The sequence below is a fragment of the Tribolium castaneum genome, chromosome 10, assembly GCF_031307605.1.
Source record: "Tribolium castaneum strain GA2 chromosome 10, icTriCast1.1, whole genome shotgun sequence".
Taxonomy (NCBI): domain Eukaryota; kingdom Metazoa; phylum Arthropoda; class Insecta; order Coleoptera; family Tenebrionidae; genus Tribolium; species Tribolium castaneum.
Genome location: NC_087403.1, coordinates 3,482,228 through 3,505,247, shown reverse-complemented (window position 1 = coordinate 3,505,247; position 23,020 = coordinate 3,482,228). Strand labels below are relative to the sequence as shown.

At 35.4% G+C, this 23,020-nt stretch overlaps 1 protein-coding gene and 1 long non-coding RNA gene across 2 annotated transcripts; both read left to right on the top strand.

The window, feature by feature from the left end:
- The first annotated feature begins 22 nt into the window (after nucleotides 1-22).
- LOC107397706 (uncharacterized) lies at nucleotides 23-1,287 on the top strand. The gene is made up of 2 exons (XR_001574758.2): nucleotides 23-821; nucleotides 1,034-1,287. It is a non-coding gene; the product is annotated as an uncharacterized LOC107397706 (long non-coding RNA).
- A 463-nt stretch (nucleotides 1,288-1,750) lies between these two features.
- LOC656599 (protein lin-31) lies at nucleotides 1,751-9,526 on the top strand. The gene is made up of 2 exons (XM_963118.4): nucleotides 1,751-2,033; nucleotides 8,480-9,526. The coding sequence occupies exon 2, from the start codon at nucleotides 8,482-8,484 to the stop codon at nucleotides 9,460-9,462; it is 981 nt and encodes a 326-aa protein (XP_968211.1). The 5' UTR covers nucleotides 1,751-2,033; nucleotides 8,480-8,481; the 3' UTR covers nucleotides 9,463-9,526.
- The last annotated feature ends 13,494 nt before the right edge of the window (nucleotides 9,527-23,020 follow it).

Below are 23,020 nucleotides of genomic sequence, written 5' to 3'. Positions count from 1 at the left end.
CGTCAGAAACACTGAAAAATAAAAATTATTTGCGCACTGCGTATACGGACGATTCGCCGATTTTGAATTAGTCATGTGGGGCAGGTAAACAGGGGCTGTTCGGGTCATAAGAAATATTCAAAAAATTGCGTACCGCGCTGTATTTTTTGTGCAAATAACAAACAAAGGTGAATTTTATTAGTTATTCTACTGGTTAATTAATAAATTAATAATGATTTGAACAAAAAAGTGTTAGTGTAGGCAACCAATTAAACACGCACTGCGCTAAAAATTGGAATTTTGGCGCTTGAAGAATAAAAACATGAAACCAGATTTAATTGAGTTTTTTATTGATTGAGTACCGTTTTGCATCACGTTGAGTAAATATTTGACATTTGGGATTCGAACATTGCCCAAGACCTGTTTGCATCAATTTTAATAAATTACGATTTCGCAATGCAAGTGATGAGCGAAACAATTAAAACCTGACCCTGGCTTACATTGAACAATTCCGACTTAGCGTTTGTCTCACGTTTAGCTCAATTTGTTTATACTCCAGACGTGATTAAATAAACCAACATTCCAAATCGGTTCGTTACAATTACATAATTGTAGCAGAAATGAACAAATCCATGGCGTAAAAGCGAAAGTATTAAATAAAACAGCGAAGGTCGTCCAGGTATAGCCGACTTGCTCAGATTGTACAAACTAGTCTTTGTGGGAGAAGTTATTTTGTGTGGTTCTTGTTGTGATGATCACGTTCTTTGGAATTATTCAAACTGCGACCAACACTTAATTATGTTTAAAGTGCTCCCCAAAACAAACTCTGCAAATAATCCAAGGTAGTTTTAAAAATTCATTCAAAACTTGTGAATTACCGTACTCGGCACAATTCACTTTCGAATTTAGATTAACAATAATCGAAATTATGTCACACTTATGTCATTGGATAAAGTGGGTCAGAGATGTGTAATGCGGGGCGACACATTTATCGTTATTTATTCTAAACAATTAACAAGGGCATTTATACATTTTTTTTTGCTTTTTTTTTCAGGGGGCATGCTGTCCATAGCAATGTATGATGACACCTTTCCAAAATCCCTTTGGAATTTTATCGTGTACATAGTATTTATCGTATTAGGCCCTATTCTCCTATTTATCGCAATTTTTGTCCCAAATATACCCCTCTCAATTGTACGCAGAATATGTTACATACCGTTCGAGTCAGTCTGATTTTATAAAATTAAGTATAAGTTATTTGTATTTATGTGTAAACCATGTAAGCAATAAATGTGATATTATTTGTAATCGGTGTTTTAATTCCGGACCTATACCATACATTATCTAGTATACAGAAATGTAGGCCAATAAGTCGCTTAACAAACAGATGCCTTCCGCGGCGCCATCCAGTGGCGAGTAGCAAAACCGTATCAGCCAATTACAGAACTATTTCGAGACCACTGAAACTTTCTGTTACGCTGCCAGCATGTGGCGCCTTTTACGAAAATCGAATATTTTTCAAAAATTTGAACATTGGTTGTGAACAAAATCACAATTGTGTTCGTTGTTTTTTGGTATTTTTGTTATTTGACTGAAGGGAGAAACGGTGTGGAGCTCCTAGAGCGCGTTCGGAGCGGCTTGAAAGTAACCGGTAAAAAAGGACGCCATACAAAATGGAGCTCGGGGTAAAACTCCTCCCCTGCAATTAATATTTCCCGCCTCTGTCGAAGAATTCGTAAAGATCCAATGAGAACAGTCGGTGCGAGCGCAAGGCTGGGCTTGAAAAGGCCTGCGTACCCATAACTTTTCTAGTATGATACACATTTTTGATCACACTCTCTTAGATAAACCGATTTGTAAAGTTAACTACAAAGCTAAGCCGACAATCCCATCAGAAAATAAGCCGACAGTGATTTTCTTTGTGCGGTTGCTGAACACCATTATGTACACTGGTGCGGTATAGTGTTTGTGTACGAAGGACTGTACAGATTTATTTATTTAATTTGTCATGTGGCACAAATGGATAAAGGGGACAACTTAAAAGTCGTCAGCAGGTAAAGGGTTTTTTACAAAAACTGGATAAAGTTTCTGGCCCAGTTGACCGACTGATTAATCCACTAGAGATAAATTGTGTGGAGGAATCTAATTTAACTTCAAAGTTGATGTGATAAATGGTTTTGGTTTGTCCCTCTATTTTCCTGCTATTAATTATCAATGTCAGCTGTATAATCGAACATAAAAGACCTTATTACATACACCGTATAGATAACTTTAATAAATTTCACGTGCACAATAGCGCCGTGCCATAAATAATTAATATTTATTAGTGCAAACACTTTTCAGTACCGGTACCAACCGCAAACAAACGAACAACTAATCGCACATTTTCCGACCACTCTCTATCTCCAAACTATTAATCAAATATTTGGAAAGTGCCTCACTGGCCGCCGCTTTGATCTCAAACGGACTTAACAAACTAATCTTCAATTCCTACACCAGATTATTTTTATAGTTCCACAAAACTGAATCTTTCTATGAAGCGGCCGATAATTTATGCACCATTAAAGTCACATCCGACATTATTTATGCGGGCCCACTTTTGTCTAATTTTCGGCAGAAATACCAGGAGCTATTATCCAATCGCACTAGCCGACTGCTTTTACTTATTAAAAAACTGACCCAAAACGACTTTTTTAAAACTTATTCTGTGGATGTACTGACTAGTAAATAACTCAAAGTCATAAAGAGATTTTCTACTGAAGAAGCTTCTTCTAAATTTGCTTTAATAACAACAGATTTAAAAATTTGCAACTATTTGCATCTTTTCACACAGTACAGTGAAACCTCCATTAACGGACACCTCTTCACAACGGACACTTTTGCAGGAACGTAACGTAAATTTTCACCTCCCATTAGCGGACACCTCTCCACAACGGACAGTTAAAGGTTTCCCAAGGGTGTCCGTTGTTGAGAGGTTTTACTGTAATCGTATTAATTGCAGTAGCGACAAGTGACGTGAAAAGAGTTATCCTTTTTGGCTTTTAACCTGGTGGCGATCGGGCCCAGCAGTCTCTGTTTTTGAGCATTTGCGACGGTTTGTCCGTGTGTAAATAGACAATAATCGCGCTGGTCATTATTTTAATTACTATCTGTCGAGCGTAATGGTAATAGAATTATAATAGCCGGCGGTATTCGTGGCATATCATTAGCACCCGCTTAATTTAAACATTGTTTTCGCTACTAATTACGAAATGGAGTAATTGTGTGCAACCCCGGGTGAATAAATTTGGGACGTCTTGAGGTGATGAGGACCCCATTAGTGGGCGCGTGAGCGGCGGCTGATTCTTTCGTGTTGGTAATATTCCGACATCAACTACTGTTTACATAGTTGTAATACTACATGTTGACTAAGTTTTAATGGGATGGTGCGACCCTCCGGGGGCTGAATGACCCCTTAATAACCACACAATGACAATATCTACAATCGGTCCCCAAGCCGCCGCAGCACGTGCCGTGAGTGCACAAAAAGCAGCTCTCTATTCTGCGTTTGCAAAAACTTAGTAATAGCGCCGTTGACAGGAGAGATTTTTGCGATAATTAGAGCGAATTGTTTTAATGTGTATTTTGTCGAGTGAGAAAAATTGCTGTTGCCGGGCTCCCCTAGCTGTTACAATGCGTCGCATTTGCCCTTTTCCCACTAATGCACACTTTGTGATCGCGGGGAAGTCGTTCATTGTGCAATTTGTGAAATTGACTCATTTGATACACTTTTGCATTGTAGCTGACTTTGTAGCGTTCTTTGCACATTTATTGCCACTAAACAAATCATTCTGATTTATTGTAAGTCTGTATTTTAATAGTAAATTGATAAGTGACATTTTAATACTATAACTAATCAAGTTAATGACAAACAGTGAAAACTATTAACCATAATTCACTCCAGCATTGTCTGTGTTATTATATTTTTCAACGCTCGATATTAAAAAATACGCTTTGTGGAATGTATTGGGTAATGTAAATAAGACTTTGCAAGAATCCGACTATTATTGCTCGAGAAATAATGAATAGTTATTTATATGCATTTGCAGACATAAATCATTTAACATAACTACTAAACTACACTGTTGTAACATTCTGACATTTACAAAGCTGGAAGAGTGTAACCACATTACTTTGTAATTTGTTCGCCTAATCAACTTCTATTTGATTACCTCAAATGGTGTCAAAGTTTAGAAAAATTTCCTCCGTTATTTTATAAAGCAAAAGTTTGTTTATTTCTATAGCACAACAAATAAATTTTAGATTAGTTAACACGACAATCTACTCAGAACTTGCTAAATCACTAATTGTGTAACTAAGTGAATTTATCAGCCTCGTTAATCAAGTTGTATTTTTGCCAGGAAAAAGAGTGTACTTTACTTTTATATTATTTGCAATAAAATTGTTATTTTACAACAAATTGTTGAGTTTATTTTTAACTATGACTAAAAACAGCGAGATTCGTTTTAAACGGGTTCTGAAACTTGTGGCTGTTTTCAAATGTTAACAAAATGCCAAAAGTGTTTCATTCATGCAGAATTCAAATTTGAAACCAGTTCCTATCAATCGATCATTTTGTCTATATATTATACAGTTCAATAAGATATAAAGAAAATTGCTTTTTTATACTCCGATATTATTTTATTTGACAATTATAAAGAAAATCAATTAAATTCACAAAATACGTAAATATACATAAATTTACCTGTAAATTTAAGTTAGTATTTAAATTAATTTAAGTTAAGTATTTTTTCTTGACTTTGTAAAAAGACAGAAATTTGTTAATATCTTGTATTGCCACTCGCTAAAAAATAAATTTTCTTTTATTAGTTCAAGTCAGTTCTTTTTTCTAATGGAATAGTCAAGTCATTTGGTTCCAAATATTTTTTAATTCAGAAAGAAAGTTATCTTGCGGCTCACGTTTACGTTTTAAGTTATGTTACGCTGATATGCTTACGTCCCTTTTCTTATATTTATTCAATAATCACGTTGATTGAACGGTATTTATACTTTTATTTAGTTGTGGTCTTTTGTGTGTTTACCTTTCGCTGCATTAGTTTCTTGTTTTTGTGTTTACTTCCATCATATTTTACTTATTTCTGCTTTTTTTGTAGAAAAATTGTCATACTTGTTGTTTGCACTCTTAGTTTACATTTTTTTGTCTTTCTGATTTTTTTTTATATATTTTCAAGTTGATTAAACTATTTTTAAACTTCTATTAAACTTGTGGTTTCGTTTCCAGCGGTTTAGCGCCTTTATGTTTGCGCTTCCCTACCTTTAGCTACCTTATTTCTGTCGGTTCTTTTATACTTGACCTCTCTTTACGTTCTTCTTTTTTTGTATATGTGTTCTTATCTTTCTTTATGTTTCTGTCATACTTTATTTATTTCTGCTTGTTTATAGTTAAAATTTTATAAATGTCTTAGTGGAATAAGTCGTGTATTTTTATTGTGTTATATATTTTTTTGTAATTAGCGGTCAAAATATTAAAAATTTCGGTTGCAGATCTCCAAGTTTGTAACTTGAACTAGACCAGGAACGGGTTTTGCGCACGTGATTATAAACTTTGATTGGTTTTGGTAAAAAACGCCCGTTTTAGAGCTCAAGTAGCGCGATAATTGAACTCTTAATACACTTCTGTTAAACAATCATTGTCAGTCTGATTTATAAACTTTGTTTTGTGTTTTTCACCAGATTCTGGTTATTATCTGCACGTTCAAACAAATCGAAAACCGCAAACATGCGACGCTCTTTGTTCGTCGTGTAATTTAATGTCAGTAAATTTTCGGGGATATTTACACCAATTTAATTTGTTTTTTGATTACTCTGTACCAGTTATGAAATCTGGCGTTATTTTCAAAACAGTCAATCAAATGTGCATGAAACCATATTAAAGTTCGTTTTTTGACATGTTAGGAAAGTAATTAAGTGGGACCAAAAAGTGCAGTTTCTTGTCAAATATGGAGTCAATTAAGAAATATTTACTGAGCTTTCCGATGCGTTCTAAACTGCGAGTCTATTTGTTAAAAGTGTCAGTAAATCTCCTTCCTTATAGTCTGTTATCTGCTTTGCTCTACCCTGTAATTATTTCGAGATTAGCTCCAATATTTTAACGCAGGAAGTTTTTGATCTTTGAACTCGGATAGTGAACACCGACAATAGCTAAATAAATTGAAATTAAATTCGTATTTGTAAAATCCAAATTTACAATCGGTGGTCGGTTTGTTCTTTGTGCAGCGCGTTAAGGTCATGTTACTGTGCTGCGAAAAATATAATCCACAAATTTATTACCTGACTTTATAAGACATCAAAAATTTAACGATCATTTTATAAAGCAAACACCATCACTGGGTTATTAGTGCTGTTTCTGGCCATCATTTTTTATTTCGGTCCAATTCCTTAGTCGATAAATGTTTGGGGTCGCATGAAATAATAATCCCCCAACACGAAAATAAACCCGACTTTTGTAAATCCAACGCAAATATTGACTTTCCTTTAGAACGCAATCACGCGGAATCATTAGTATGTTAATTAGGCATAAAGTTTAAGAGATCGTTAAGTAAAAATGCGTTTTTAATTAAAACAAAAACCAGTAGTGGCTGAACAACTGACCGTGCATTAAATTTTATAGTCATTAACCTGTAGGAGGCGTCGCTAATATCCACAATTTCGGCCATTTATCTCCAAGAAACAAATTAATGCAAACATAAAAAACACCTTCAAACCACTGTAAATTTTTGAAATTAATAAAGCCATCGTAAAATATGCTAATTATTATTAGCACAATTAAATGTTTCGCTCATAACACGTGTTACGTGCTTCATGTAAACAATAGTTACTTTTAAAAATCCATAATATGGTCAGGAGATCTCTGATACTATTGTATGTAATAATTTGTTTGATAAACTCACTTAATTAGAACGATCTTTATCGAAAGCAAACTTTACACGAAACCCGAAGCTCGCCAACCAGCAAACGAAAAAAATCCATAAATACGAACGATTTTCGTTTTATTCGCTCATTCATCCTGTCTTATCTACTCGCTCAAACATAAATACGATTTTTCAACAGCCGCGCTGCTTGAGTTATTGTAACACAAAGACTCATCCTTACAGCTCATTTGCATCAAAAAGTACTATTTTCCGCCCTTGTTTCCAGCGCTAACAACGCCACAACTCACCAGGAAAACGCTTTCCTCCCGGTTGCAACTAACACTGGTCCTTAGCCACCTAATTTAATAATATTATAATTTTTTTTTTGTTGAACTTCTGTTCAAATATGTATAGGATCAACCGATGGTTTAGTGATTAGGAAACTGTAGAAAATTGATAAGAAATATGTTTCATTTTTTATTTCTGAGGTATATTCTGAAAATTTTTTTTAAAGGGCTCTAAGACTCAGAAACACATTACAAAATATATTATAATATCACAGGCCGACATGTTTTTTTGAGTTTTTTTAAATTAAAACTAGCAAAATGGCAAGAATTTTTTCGAGAAAATCTGCAATTATTTTCGAAACTAATGTCACAAGAGAGTGGGCATAAATAGAAAATACTTTAACTAACTTTTCGAGATCGTATTGCAGTCAGTATTATTATTTATTAGAGGCTTACATTATAAAAAAATTAGAAACACTAAGTAAGATAAAACTTAATTTTTAGTAATGATTACCATTTGCTAGATTTTTTCAAAAAAATATTTAGTTAATCTTCGGTTTTCGTATTTTACTTGAACACTTTTAAGTCATTTATATATTTAGTATTGAATCACACGATTTCAAGTTAAGGAGTTTAATCTGAGCGCAGAGTTTATGCAAATTCTGTTTTGTTTTGAGCGATTGGGAGTCATCGTGTGGAAACGTAATGATATAATTTCCGTCGAGGTTGTGATAGACCAATTCCATGAAAGATAATCTTGTGTAAAGACACCGCATATGCATAAACAATGTTGATCAGCCCCCATGCGTTCCTGATTTGTGTCTAGTAAATTTATAGCTAGATATTCCTGTCAGTTGATTATTAGCATTAATGTGGTCTGAAAGGACAGCGGTTCTGATTCAAAGCATTTGCTGAATAAGAATTAAGACCACTAAACAACCTACTAGGTATAATCATAATAAATTACCTATGTATGTATTACACCTTATAAACCGTTTGCTATTAAATTCAAGTTTAATATTTGCTTTGACTTAAGTTGCGGGTATAATTCTTTAAAGCGACTTCCTTTGAAGTTACGTAAGTTATCAGGTGGATGGAATTTATTTAGCTCACCAAACGCATTATGCGAATTCCAGCTGTTAATCCTCACTACACGAAAAAATGGAATTGTCGGACGGAAGAAGCGAAATTAATGTGGGGTAAATTATATACGGGCGAGATTACAAATAGAACATTGTTAACAGTTTTTTCGATCACCCATCGATGACATTTATGATTAATCGGGGTGCGTTTTCGTTGCAGAAATGCCAAGGCCACCTCGTGAAACATACGGGGACCAGAAACCACCATACTCGTACATATCTCTCACAGCGATGGCCATCTGGAGCTCCCCGGAGAAAATGCTACCCCTTTCGGAGATCTACCGATTCATCACCGACCGCTTCCCCTACTACCGGCGGAACACCCAGAGGTGGCAAAACTCCCTGCGACACAACCTCTCCTTCAACGACTGCTTCATCAAGATCCCGCGGCGGCCCGACAGGCCCGGCAAGGGCGCCTTCTGGGCCCTGCACCCCTCGGCCCTGGACATGTTCGAGAACGGGAGCTTCCTCAGACGGCGGAAGCGCTTCAAGCTGCCCAAGCACGTCCACGAGGAGCTCGACAGCCTCTCGAAACTGAACAGTTCCTTCATGGGGGGGCAGACCATCAGCCCGACCCCGTCCGCCTGCCCCCCGATCGTGTGCCCCCCCGAGCTGCCGCTCCCGCCCATCACCCCCGTGGCCACCACCGCCCCCAAGTCCTTCAGCATCGACAGCATCATCCAAAGCGAGCCGAAGTCGCCGCAGTTCCCCACGAACGTGCCCCCGATCCAGGCCCTCCCTAGCCTGTCCTGGGTCAACATGATGACCCCCTCCACCTCCCAGAGCGAGCTCCAGAGCCGAGACGACTTGATCATGGCCCAGAAAGCGGCGTTTTTCGAATACGCCGCCGCCATTTTTTCGATAAATGCCTCGACGAGCGCGAAGACGGGCACTGGGGTCATACGACCCCTGCCCATCATGCCCAACGCTCTCTACCCGGCGACCTGCCATACGGTACCGGTACCAGTGCAATACTCCTTCTGCATGCCCAATATGCGCAACTTGGAATTTGAGACTGAGCACGAATGTGATAGAACCATCATGGACAAAAATATCTCACTCAACTATTTAATCGCCCAGAATGGCCAAGAGGACAACATCGAAATCTCCTCCTCGTCCTCGGAGGAGGCCACCAACGTGTAAATACTCCGTGTGCAAACTGTGTTAATGTATTTTAGTTCTTATAGTTATATTTAAATAAAAGTTGAGAAGAAAACGCTGTTTTTTTATCCCCACTCTTTGCCTTTTTTATAATTTCATACAAAAGTAGAGAAAACTTTGACCACTATCATAAAATTTCTCTTTAAATTCTTCAAAGTTGCCAACGTAATATGTAGAATCAATGGTAATATGAGAATTACTTACGAAGGTATTTCAAAAATTATTGTGCCTGACAACGACTTGAAACAGATTTTTTTATTTTGTAACTTTTTTTTTTAATATATATTTTTTTAATACATTAAAACACTATATAATGGGCTCAAACCACTCCTAGTCACCTCTTAGATGACCAACAAAGTTATCTACCTCAAGTCGGCAATTTTTGAGTTTTTATTCAATTTTTTAAAGCAAAAACGGAAAAAAACTCTCGCGAAATAATTGCCTTTCCGATGAAAAATATACCAATCAACAAGCGCATAATAATTTCATCTTTGAGTCAGTTTAATGAATTTCCAGCTCGGTTTAGCACTGTTTCTCAAAAATCTGCTTAATTTAATCTTATAATTAATTTTTCGGTTGATTTTGAATAAAAGTTCTTAATTTTTAGCTCAAAAAGACATTCAAGCGCTGGATCAAAACAAGTCTAACAAAACTGTCTAAACAATTCAACATTTTTTTTTTGGAAAATTTTTGACGAAATTTTAGAAAAATATTGCGTTTTTGAAGCCAAAATTTGCTTGAACGCTCGAAAAATGCGTCTCGAACTCAGTTTAGCAATTTTCTGATCATTTTTTAAATCTCTATGAAATATACAAAATAATTCGAACTTGCTTACATCTAATCCAAGAATAATGGCAACCTGATACCGAAATTTCAAAATAAATTTAGTACAAGTACAAGATTCGTTTTATATTTAATGTATTTTGCAACAAAAAAATTTTTGTTGTGGATTTAAAATCGGAGAGGATAATCATTTAAATTGAAGTCATCGGCTTCCAAAATATACATACATGGGCTTGTAGCCGATAACATAAGATAACTGTCTTTAGCTGATGTACTACAACTGTTGAATAATTTTTGAAGAACGTTTTTCTAGTTTCTGATTTAAGAAAATGGAAATCGGTAAGTAAATTAATTAGTAATATTACTTTTTAATCTTCGTAAATTTTATTGTCCCGTCCGTTTTTGCAAACATGTAAGTGCCGCTCTTATTTCTTAGTCGTTAAACTAAACCAAAAAATTTTAATTGCCATTGTCTAATTTTGATATTGTTAAAGTTTTTAATAATTAAAACCTGTCTGAATAAATTTTTTCGAGTTATTTTTATACATAAGATTTTTGTCCCGTACGTCAAGTGTAAACAATAAGTAAATCAATCAAAAGTCGTTACACAGTTTCAAAAAGTTCCACCTTTTACTTTAATAATAATTGTTGGAATTAGTGCCTTTAAATTAACAGAATTTTAAAACGATTATTCAACGATAAATATGTGAGGTTTTTTGTGTCCCGTCCGTCATCAATTTATATTTCGTTTTCCTGCTCGTATTTAAAATTTTACAAATGTGGCTCCAATTATAGGTTGCAAAGTTTGTGCAAAGTGTCCCGTCCGTTTTTCGGCTTGTTTTGACGAATTTTTTTCGAATTTTGACGAATTTTTGAGACAATTTACTGAATTTAAAGACCGGTTTAGCATAATTTCGGAAGTTTTGTTTTAAAAAAAAGAAAAACTGCGTAGTTTTCCAGTTTATTTATTTGAATTTTTGGTTGAAAGTGTCCTGAAACGCACGAGTTTTCGGTCCGATAATGCAGTCATGCATTATTTAATAAAATCAATGTAACCGGGCCATAGGTAAATATTTCGAAATCTAGTCAACCAATTTTATTGAAATTTTTAGCACCCATATTCTATTTATTTATAAAACGCAAAAATGCAAGCTCTACACAAAATAAGTATGAGGTAAAGTGTAGGGGCGGGCAAAGCGGTGACGCGGAAATGTCTAATTCGGGGGTGAAGCATAATCCATTGAATTAATAACACATTATTGTTCCCGCTCGTTCGTCTATTAGCCTTATCTGGAGATATCGGTAATTCCGCTAAAATGTCTGTTTTCAATACACCAGCAGGTCAATAATTATAATAGACCCGTTTTTATCTAACAGCCCATTTTTCTTGCCAGGTGTTAGTGATTTAATTTGCGGGCCCGTTTATTCGGTTCCGTAAAACGATCACCTTTTTTTAAACGCCATCCAATTTAAATTCAAATTATTAAAAAAATTTCTACACTGTGGCTGCGAGAAGAAGTAAGACAGATGCAGTCATTATTGAAGATAACAAAATGCGATTTTAGAAAAGGGGTAGGTCAAACATGACCACGGCGATCTTATTTCAAAAATAAACATCGAAAAGCTCTCAGACCGGCTACCCGGTTTTTATCACCCACACGGTGTAATGGGTGGCTCACAAAAAATACAAACACTGATGATAACTCATTTAAAAATTTAGACAAATATGACTTTCAATTATCGCCAAGATTGCACCTCTATAATTTGCAAAAAGCCACCTGATGTACAATCCCGCCCGCATTTCATTGCCTGAACAATTTGTGTTCTATTGGCCGTACATTGAGGCAAAAATTATTATTGCAATCATTATGCACAAGTCGGCTGATGGCTTCTTTACACGCAATTTCAACGACGAAACGCCGAAAAAGCAAAATTATAGCATAACACTATTAAAGTGTTACGTAAGGAGCGAATATGATAAATAAAAATAAAAGCCGACCTACATGCTCGGAAATGAATTGATTTAACCGCCGTTGTATTATTTCGGGCAGAAAATCGTATTATTAATACATTAGTGACGCGATATTAACTTATTTAAATAAGCCTGAAACTGTCAAGGATAATTACTCGAAATGCTCTTTTTGTTCAAACATAATAGGATTTTCTGATGCAAATCCGGCAATGTTAAGATTCTTGCAGTGCTCCTGAATTAATTCTGTTAAACGAGATGGCGAGGGAAAAGCTTTTGTGGTTTTTAAATGGCTGATATTGAATTAATTCTTTTAGCAAGTTGCCACAGCCGGAAATATTATTAAAACGTGAATAATTCATTATTTTTCTAAAAGCCAAGTTGCACACTGGAAATTTAACAAACATTTTCTTTAATCGAAGCTTTTATAAATTATTGGATTATTCATTAGACGGCGTCCATTTCGGGCATTCCTTGATAATCGTTAAATTGTCACCGAACTTTTTAAATTACTGTACCATTAATAATAATTTAATTACAGCGGCACTCTCAATTGAACTTTTAATGCAACTAATTCTGGATTTTAAATGACTTTAATTCCGCTCGGAATTGTGCTGGTTTCCACAGAACGGTTGTTCCCAGAAGCGAGCGCAAGTTTGGTATTAAACAAACTAAAGTGAATAATTGCAGAGCAAAGAAAAGTGCATAAGTAATCTCAGATTTAATTGGTAAATTACATCTCGGTACTACTTGTTTTCCTTCACAATTATGAATGTGATTAATTACGAATCTGTGTTGAAGGAATGTCAAACTATCTCTCGCTAATGATATCAGACGAACTGGTGTGAAAAATGGATGACGTCAGTTTGTATAATACGATGTAGGTCTATTTATTCTAAGCTTGACCTATAATTAAGCGCAATTCTAAATTAAATTTAATTTTATTCCAAAAAGTTTTTAATTAGTGAAGGTGTTTATCATGTCGTATTGTTAGCATAATTGCATAGTAGGTACATTTTAGTGGTAGTTACATAACAATAAGTATCGAAGTATGCAATTAAATGAAGCATTTGCCTATTTAATTATGACAGATAACCAAATTTGAGGCAATAATTTACGTTTAATTACCGCGCACTTGCCTCTTTGGAAAATTTTCAAAGACAATGGTCCAGTCCCTCGCAGTCGCAGAAACAGAAAAAATAAATTTAAGTGAAGAAGTACCGTGTAATTATCTCACCCCGCGAGCTTTTTTACCTTTTGCAACGACGCAGTCTAAACTACAAGCTGATTATTGATGAAATACTGTTATTAAAATGAAGCAAAACAAAACGCATAATCCTATCAATAACTTAATGACAATTTCCTGTGAGCATCTATCCTCGTCAAATGAGAAAATTAAATTTGCGCTGTATTTTAAAACGCGACGACCGTACCTTCATATTTCACTAAAACGCATACAAAGAGTGCCACATAAATTAAGCGGGGTTAAATGTCAAATATTTTGAATTGTGCACTTGTAGGTTTACTGGCAAACCTCAATATAACTATGGCGGATTTCCTACAATGTATGCACAATAGTCAGCGATTTTGAACCGACTTAAAAAGATTTATGGCTCATAGGACGGCTTAAGCCCCACCAGCGAATTAGCAAATTTCTAGACGATTCGTCAAAACCCCAACTTTTTTTGACCTTACAGCCAAAAACTCGGAATGTGCGTTCCGCAACGTTTATTCAAATCACTGCAAAAACTCACGAGACGCCGTTTCAGAATATCTAATTTCCTGCAAGACACTTTTTAGCAGGATGTTCTAACAGCTGTGCTGTGAACTATACCCAACAAACTGTCTGCGCAATGCAAGGAACCGACTAAACCGATCAAAAAATAAGCAGTGCAACCAAAGTTTGCGATTAAAGAATTTAATACGAAAAACGAAAATTTTATTCGATTTTTTTAGGTACATTTTTACATTTTTAACTCTGAACATACCATTATTCCTTCCTTCCTTTTGTCAAAAATTCTGAAACTGTGAATAAAGTTTTTCAAGATTATTATGCAAATAAAAAAAAACAGTAACAAGTAAGGATTAATGATAAACTACAATAGGTAGGTATATACAGTGGAGTCCGGTTATAACAAACTTTCGGATATAACGAACTAAATTTGACTTAAAAAAACATTTTCAAAAAAGTGTGCGAGTTATTCTCGGCCCTATCTACAAATAAACATTTAAAAATTTATATATTATACAAAATTATTCGATATTAACTTCTTGCATTAAGTACCTGAAATTATTTTTAAACAAAATAAAAACCAATTTGTGTTATTTTTTGAGACTCTTTATAAGTATAGTATCAGTGCAGAACTGTTTGTCAGTAATTCAGTCAAAAGCCACTTCTGGAATTTCAATTTTTGTAAAAACGGAGAAGCAAGCAGTTGGTTTTTGGTGTTCTGGTGCGACTGCCATGCCGATTGCATCTGGCGTTTGAAGAATGAAGGTGATTGGTTTCGGTGGTGTACCCAAAAATAATGGTGGTGAAAAAATGTTGACTGTTTGATGAAGCGTCTATTTAAAGTGTGAATAAAAGAATGAAGAAAGGTTCTTTTATTGTGCATTTTGTGTGAAATAAAATAAAAGTGCGTTGTAAGAGCGGGATTTGGGATCAATTTGGTCGGAAAAGCGCCGAAAGGAGCATGTAATAGACCATAAAATGATATAAAATTTCAATTTGTGGGTGAATTAAAGAAGTGTGTGCGATGGCGCGGTATGTGCGCGTTGTTTGTAATTTTTGTGGAGGCATTCGTTGCCACATGACTCTCGTACGGAATGTTATTTACGAGCAATAGGTATGCATTGTTTTAAATTTAATCTTGTGATGAAACCGGCCCTGTAATTGGGGTTGATGAGACCGAGTGAGGTGTGAGTTGAAACGCTAACACCTGTGCAGGCCCGAGGCGTTCGATGCGTGTTGGCATGCTTAGGATACCTAAACTGGCAGTGCTTTAAACTCCATCAGAGGCAAGGCGGTACACATAAAAAGATATTTATAACCATATGCCACAAACATTTATAATAAAAATAAGCCGATATTAATTGAAAATCTTCACTTAATCATTTTGCATGCCAATTCTAACGCCATTCAAGCCACAACCACCGATCGTTTCCACACAAAAGCGCCATAATTGCTATCCCGATTTTGTCATTACTTAGCCCCACTGGAGCCAATTAAACAAACACAACGCCGACGCGCCAGCGGACCTTTCTCTGATTGCATTTTCGAAACTGTCGCTCTGCCGCAATGCAATTTCACGCCTCACCCACGAAATAGCACCATTTTAGACCACGGACCAGATAACCAATTATTAATTACCTACCCCACCCAACGACCGAATCGCAATTATTCCTCTCAACAAATAAAACAAACACAGAACGAGTTTCCGAACATATCGATTTTGAAAAAGTCAAATTTCAATAAACAAGGTAAACTGCTAAGTACACACCATTATTTGACGAGATAATTTACATTCCGATTGCAATTAATTGCATCGACATGAGCGTGTTCCATTGATGGATTTCCGCGCAGATTTCACTGATAATAAATAATAATTGTGTTCTGTAACAATCTTACAACACACTCGATGTGATACGTTTTAAATGATTGTAATTTAGCAATTAAAACGGCTGTAATGGCAGTTCCAGGCACCGATTTGAAAAAGCTGATTTTTTGCTTAAACCTATAATAAATATTTTTCTTGTGTTTAACCTTTCAAGACACCGGGTATGCCTACAATGATGAAGACCAGACTTAATCTTACCCCCATATCTTTCATCAAGAATGCGATAAGAATCCAGAAAATTGCTAATTAGTGGCTTTTACGAACGAGGGTTTGACTCCACCTACTAACGCTTTGTAGAATCAGGATAATTTCTACCATGGGCCGAAATTTTATGCGTCTAATATAAGTAAAGTAAGAAAACGTAAATAAATCAAGGTGTAATTACGATAAGCCATAAATTTCTGCTCAACATAGGGATAATCGGTCTGGAATTATGTGTCGATTAAAGTCGTGTCGTCCATCAGTTTGCAAACATGCTAACTAGCAGCGCAGTGATGTCGCTTGAAATGGCAAATTGTTTTTGATGCGGTTTTTGGTTTGCGCCGCGATTTTGAGTCGGAGGTGCAAAAAACGAAGAAAGTAATAAAGACATGTAGAGACGAACCGGTTATTGTTGAACAAAATGATTGCATTAAAACTGTGCGCAGTGATGAGAAAATTACTGACATTTAAAACTGTATTTTGAAGAGCGTATGTGAAGTATGTCAAAATAGTTTGTCATAGAGTGAGTACTTAATAAAATCGAGTTATTCTCGAAAGCACGTGCTGAAACACGTCGAAAATTCTCGAGACTGGTCGGCTCGCCCATAATGATAGACAAGCCATTGTCCATCGGGAGTAGCCCATTTAGGGCCGAGCCATCAAACGAGAAACAATTGCATTAAGAAAATATTTCACCTGCCGTAATCGTGATATAAAATCTTTTACAATACGGCCATTTGCATTTTAAGTAGTCATCAATAAGGAGCGCGTACCTTTCGACAAAGCCGACATAAAACTTATCTCAGACTGCTTGGCGGCGAAACAAATAATCACTTTTTTCCCACTAATTCACATTCCATAAGCCCATTAGAACCAGGTAAAGCCACCTGTCATCTACATTACGTTTACCGATTCTTCAAAATTATTACCGACGCTCAAAAACATACATAAATTCCCCGGCTTTATTGTCAAACTTCCTCAATGGAAAAATTTGATTATATTTTATTTACTTTAGCTTTGTTGGGGACTTAATACCGACTTTAATCTTCCGAGTCGACTACGCTTGAATAGAATTCTTTCACTGAACAAACATTCGGATTCAATTCAAACCTGGCATTAAAAAATTTCTTTTTCTGGATATTAACACAGTTTTGTCTGCAGACAGGAGAAAATTAATTGCCAGAAAAGCGAAACAATAAGCAATTATCATAATTGTGGAATCGAATTAATTAAGAACAATATATCAAGTTAAAAAATTAATCTTTAGCAAAACTAGAAAGAAAAATTCAGAAGCGAAATAAACTATAATCGGTACTTGTTTCGTTCAAAAAAAATCATGTGGTGCACCTGTATGGTAGAAAATAAGGACGATTATTAAACTAAACGTTTTTAAGAAGCATAAATGAATAAACATGTTTTAGCATGTTTTGTTGTTGGCTTAAAAAGAATTTTGTGTCGCTTTCTTTAAGCTGCCATAAATCCACTGTCTTAAAACAAATTAAATTAATTTATTACATTAATCGTTATTAATTTGGGCAATTAAAGAATAAGTACTGTATACATCAGCCCAGCGTTAATTGACGTATCACATGTCAGGAACATCTGCATCTGGAATTAAATATAATTATCCCAAAATTAATACTCTTTGTGGAGCGGATAGGTAAAGTAAGACTGGGAGTAGTTATTTTTCGAAAATATCCCCGACGGTTTAATTTGGTTTTGTAATAATCAGTGCTAAAATAATGACTTTATAATTGTGAGTGTTTTGAGAGTAACGATTCGGTGTTTTTCTTGTTGTATAATCAGCGTAATAACAATAAATTATGGCGTGTTATTATTGTGTTAAAAGAGACATGTTGTAAATTTAAATTATGAGCCAGGTTTTTTTTTCAAATAAACCGCCTATAAATAACGCTAAAAATGAAAATTTCGTAATAATACAATGAATTAAAATGGTAATTAGAAAATGAGCGGTTCAGTAGATCATCGACGAAAAAGCCAAGAGAAATGACATCGTAAATATTAATTATTAGAGTAAATAAATCATGGCAAGGTAAAAGCCCCTCTAATAGCGTTTCATAAAATAACGGCAACAAGTGAGCTAATTTGTGCCTTTAATGAAAAATGTTGTGCTTTAAGCGCTGGTTTTTTGTTAAAGTCACATAAACGTTGATGCTTTTTCTCGACTAAAATGGATTCAATTTTATGATGAAAGACGTTCACGCCGTTTCAAAAGCTAATTTATTTGTTTTGTGTCGGTAATGGTTGAAATAATTATGTTAGCAATTTGATGCTATGGGTTTAGATAAATGCCCTCGTAATGATGTTGTTTTTGGAAATATAATAATGGAGCCAAATATCCACGAATTGGGTGACCACCGGAACGAATCTGCGGACGTTCGACGAAAAAATCTTACACAAAGAGCACGTTTTTGCACTCTTACAGCGATTTTATCGAAACTAAACCAACATTTGCAGTAACAACAAAATTATAGGGGGAAAAAATAACTAAACGCTTCAACAGAAACAATATTTAATGTTTAAAATTAAATACATATATTTGCCGTAAGTATTTTTTTAAAGCTTTTATTGTTTTTTCTTTTTTATTTCTCTGTCAATTTCGGGAAGGTTCCTGTTGTCCGAATGAGTTGGAATTTTGCATACTTACGTAATCTACGTAGCAATGCAATTCTATACTAAGTAAGGTTGAAGAAACGCATAAAATTAATATTTTTGTTAGAAGAAAGTACCCGAATTTTGGATACCTACTTTATTTAAATGCTCCGTCTAAAAAAACTTACGTTTGTATTGAAGCTAATTGAAAATAATTCGAGGTAAGTCAGAGGTTAGTATTTACGCCTTTGGTAAAAGTAACAAATTGCTCGGACAATCTGTGTGTACTTTGAGTTTTCGAGAACTTCTGCTTTGAATATGTATATTTGGGAAGTTTTTGTTGTGACACCCCGTGTATTTGTTTGAGGGGATGTAGCGTTTTTCCGGTGTGTTGCCCGAAACGCGAGTGGCTCGTCTCCCATTGGAGCGGATAGAAAAAAGATAATTTATCGTTTAAGGCGGACAACGTTTTGATGCTTTAACGTGTAATTTATAAATGATTTTGTTTTATAATGCCTTTGTGTATCTTAAAGTCATCACAGCAAAGCGAGTACAATCGAGTCGGACGCTAGATAGAAGAGTAGGCAGGCAATTTACCTCATGATATGTTTGCTTAGGGGCAAGGCCTCGGAGAGGCGTCCGAGCCGAGCTGCGACCGGCCCGCGCGGCGGGCGGAGGCGAGCGGCCGAGCGCGAGCACGTCCCGAGTCAGGTCGCAGCTCGGTCGGCGGCCCGAGCGGCCTAATACAGAAACGAGTTGGTCCTATAATTAAAGGAAACTCATTTGTGTTGGCCTGACACCTTAAAGATAGGCATTTAGTCAGCCGTCAGCGGCACCTTTGTAGCCGCGTACCCCACTCAACCCGCGGACGCGCGAACTCACCTACCTACCTGCTCTAAAACAATTCAACGGTTAACAAACTGCTGGATAACACGGAAGGCGGAGCCGATATCTGCAGAAGCGAGAGAGATAACGCTAGGGAACGCCCCCGGGGGGCGTGCGTCGCGACACCGACTAACGACGCCCAGCGTCGCTCCAAAGCTCACCCCAGCGCCAAGCGCTCGATAATAAGGGCTGACATCCGCCACCAACCGCTACAAACATTGCAAACCGACGCACCGCGACCAAATTTGCACACTCTCCCATACCAAGGTTCAGGTTGCAGGTTGAAGAAAAACATGCGCTAAGTCATATTTTTCTCTGGTTTCGCAGAATCATAATGAAAAACCAACTGTTTTATAAATTCGATAATTTATTCAAATTTCTGGGGCTTTTGGAACAAGATAGAATACATGTAATAAAAAATAGAGTACACAAATCTTAATTAATGAATTTAAAACAGAGTAACATCAAAGAACATCCTAAATATAATTTTGTATAAAATACTGATAGCAAATTAATTACGAATGAAAAGAATTCGCTGTGCTTAAACACTGGTTTTGTCAGAAGATCTGCTAGAGGAAGATGACGGGGCCAACTTGAAGCAGGGAATAATTTCACAATCCTTTGGGAGATCGTAAACTTTGGCTTTGACATAATTTCAAAATATCTGAGGCTTTTGGAACAAGATAAAATACATGTAATAAAAAATAGAGTACACAAATCTTAATTAATGAATTAAAAACAGAGTAACATCAAAGAACATCCTAAATATAATTTGGTATAAAACACTGATAGCAAATTAATTACGGATGAAAAGAATTCGCTGTGCTTAAACACTGGTTTTGTCAGAAGATCTGCTAGAGGAAGATGACGAGGCCAACTTGAAGCAGGGATTAATTTCACGATCCTTTGGGAGATCGTAAACTTTGGCTTTGACATAATTTCAAAATATCTGAGGCTTTTGGAACAAGATAAAATACATGTAATAGAAAATAGAGTACACAAATCTGAATTAATGAATTAAAAACAGAGTAACATCAAAGAACATCCTAAATATAATTTGGTATAAAACACTGATAGCAAATTAATTACGGATGAAAAGAATTCGCTTTGCTTAAACACTGGTTTTGTCAGAAGATCTGCTAGAGGAAGATGACGGAGCCAACTTGACGCAGGGATTAATTTCACGATCCTTTGGGAGATCGTAAACTTTGGCTTTGAAGTAGTTTTCAATTAGTTCATTTGAATATCCAAAGCCAGAAACCTCTCGAATTTTCCTTATCAGTTTAGCTTCGTCCAAGGGTTGGGGCTCAACGAGCTCACCTACAGGAACAACTCGACCCCAAATGTAGTCGTCAAGATCACTGTTCAAAGGTTTTCGTCTGTTTTCTTCCATTAGTTTCCTGTATTGTAAAATGGTCTCTGGGACTTTACGTTCACGGGAATCTTGACCGTTTTCCAGAGGAACAACGTATTCAGCCATCAGGCGAATATCCTTTTCGACGTCCTCTTCGGTTTCCCATGTCTCTTGCACCCACATTTTGGAGAAGTATTAATTTATTAAAGAATAAATAAATAAAACAGAAATTAATTTCGGGTTTAATGCAACTTGAGCTAACCTTACAAAAACTTACGGGCGCATGCGTATTAGAATTGTTGCGGCAAACACACGTAGTTAGAAACACTTTTTCCATTTTTTCTATTCTCTGTTACCCTCTGATCTTCAAAAGTAGTAAGAGCTTTAGAGTATAACGAGTGACCTATTCTCGAGCTCGCTTTCTAGGAAAATAATTTTGGTCAAAACCATTTTTAGTAGAGAGATGGCTGCGCCACAACTTTTAGCCAATCGGCAGACGGCGCGCTAAATATGAAAATATGCATGTTTGTGTAACTTGGAGAAGAATCAAAATTTTAATACAGAAGATTATTCCAAAAATACATTGCCACATTTTAAGAGATTATTGCAGTGGAAAGTGTTTGCATATCAACCCCTAGTCGAAAATGAGCCTCTGGAGCCAGTCTTGTTATACGTATTGCTATCTTGTTCACATTAAAATAGTTCGATATTTATTAGCAAAAATATGCGTAATATAGAGTTTTTGAGTTAATTATTTTTTTTGACATTTTTAGTCATAATACTTTAATTTTAAGCCAATTTGTTTGCTTTTTAAACAAAAAAATATAGATTCGTGTTGGAAGAGGAGAGTCTAAAACTAGCATAAGGCCTAGCTACCCTTAATTAAAAATTTTAAATAGTGTTTTCTGCTTTTTGAAGGCACACCTACTCAAAAACAAATCAACAAATATTTGTTTTCTTCACGATTATATAAGTTCTTCCCTCTTTTATAAAAATATTTCAAAAAAAATATTTTTTTTTGTGTAAAATTTTTTTATTTTGTTCGCACATTTTCAGTTTTAATAAAATTTTCTATAATTTTGTCAGCCACTGCAATTTGGGGGATAGGTATAAATAAGTTTCTAAATCGTCTCGTTTGAACAATGGAAAGCGGCAAATAAAGCCATTACACTACACTTTTACGAGCAATTTTTATCGAGAAAATGGAGGGAAGACACATCGCGTGCGAATTCTCGATTGTCCCATCAGTTGTAATAGTCATTACCTACTTAAAACTCTTTGCGCTTCCGATTATTTGCATCAAACGGCAATTTCATTCTGCCATAAACTAGTGATTTAATTTTTTTCAAGGGGTACAAACTACACGTTTAGAATAAAATCAGAATAAAATGTTGCTTTTGAATACTCAATTAATCGGGCGCTGGCCGTTGATAATTGAAATTATAATAATGAGTTTTAAGGCAATTGAAACGATGAATAAAATTCCGTTGTCACCATTGTTGAAGATGAAATCGAGATCTATTCAAATTTTGTGTCGAACTGCTCTTTGATTCGCACCGCTGAATTATTCAAACCAAAAAATGTTTCATTTTGCGGGAAATAATAATGCAACAATTTCCAATTTTTAGTTTCCAGGAAGTTATTTTACTATTTTTCCCAGAATCGAAATTGCAAAATAGACAATTTCAAACAACAAGTTCCTACTTTTAGTTATTTATAAATAAAATATACAACTGTGAAGTGACTTTATTAATTCATGATTTTGTGAAAAACTTTATAAAGTGTAAAAAAAAGTTCAAGCAGTCAAAAAAAGGCAAATATCCAAATTATCTGCACACTAAGTGAAATCACGCTTTTGAAAATTTTTAGTTTTAGAAATTTTGATGTTTTTAATTTTTGTTGTGTTTGATCATTTGTAATATTAAAAATAAACAATTTTCCGATAATTTAATGCATTTTTATTGAATTAAGCTGTTTCCTTTTGTACTTATTCCCAAAGAATAAACCGGTGAAGAAAAATTAAAAATAGCTTACAACTGCAGTAATATGGTGGTTACTTGAACGCATTGTGAAGACAGTGCTTTTGCAAAGTTTTTGGCGGAGTAGCAAGGTTGTACA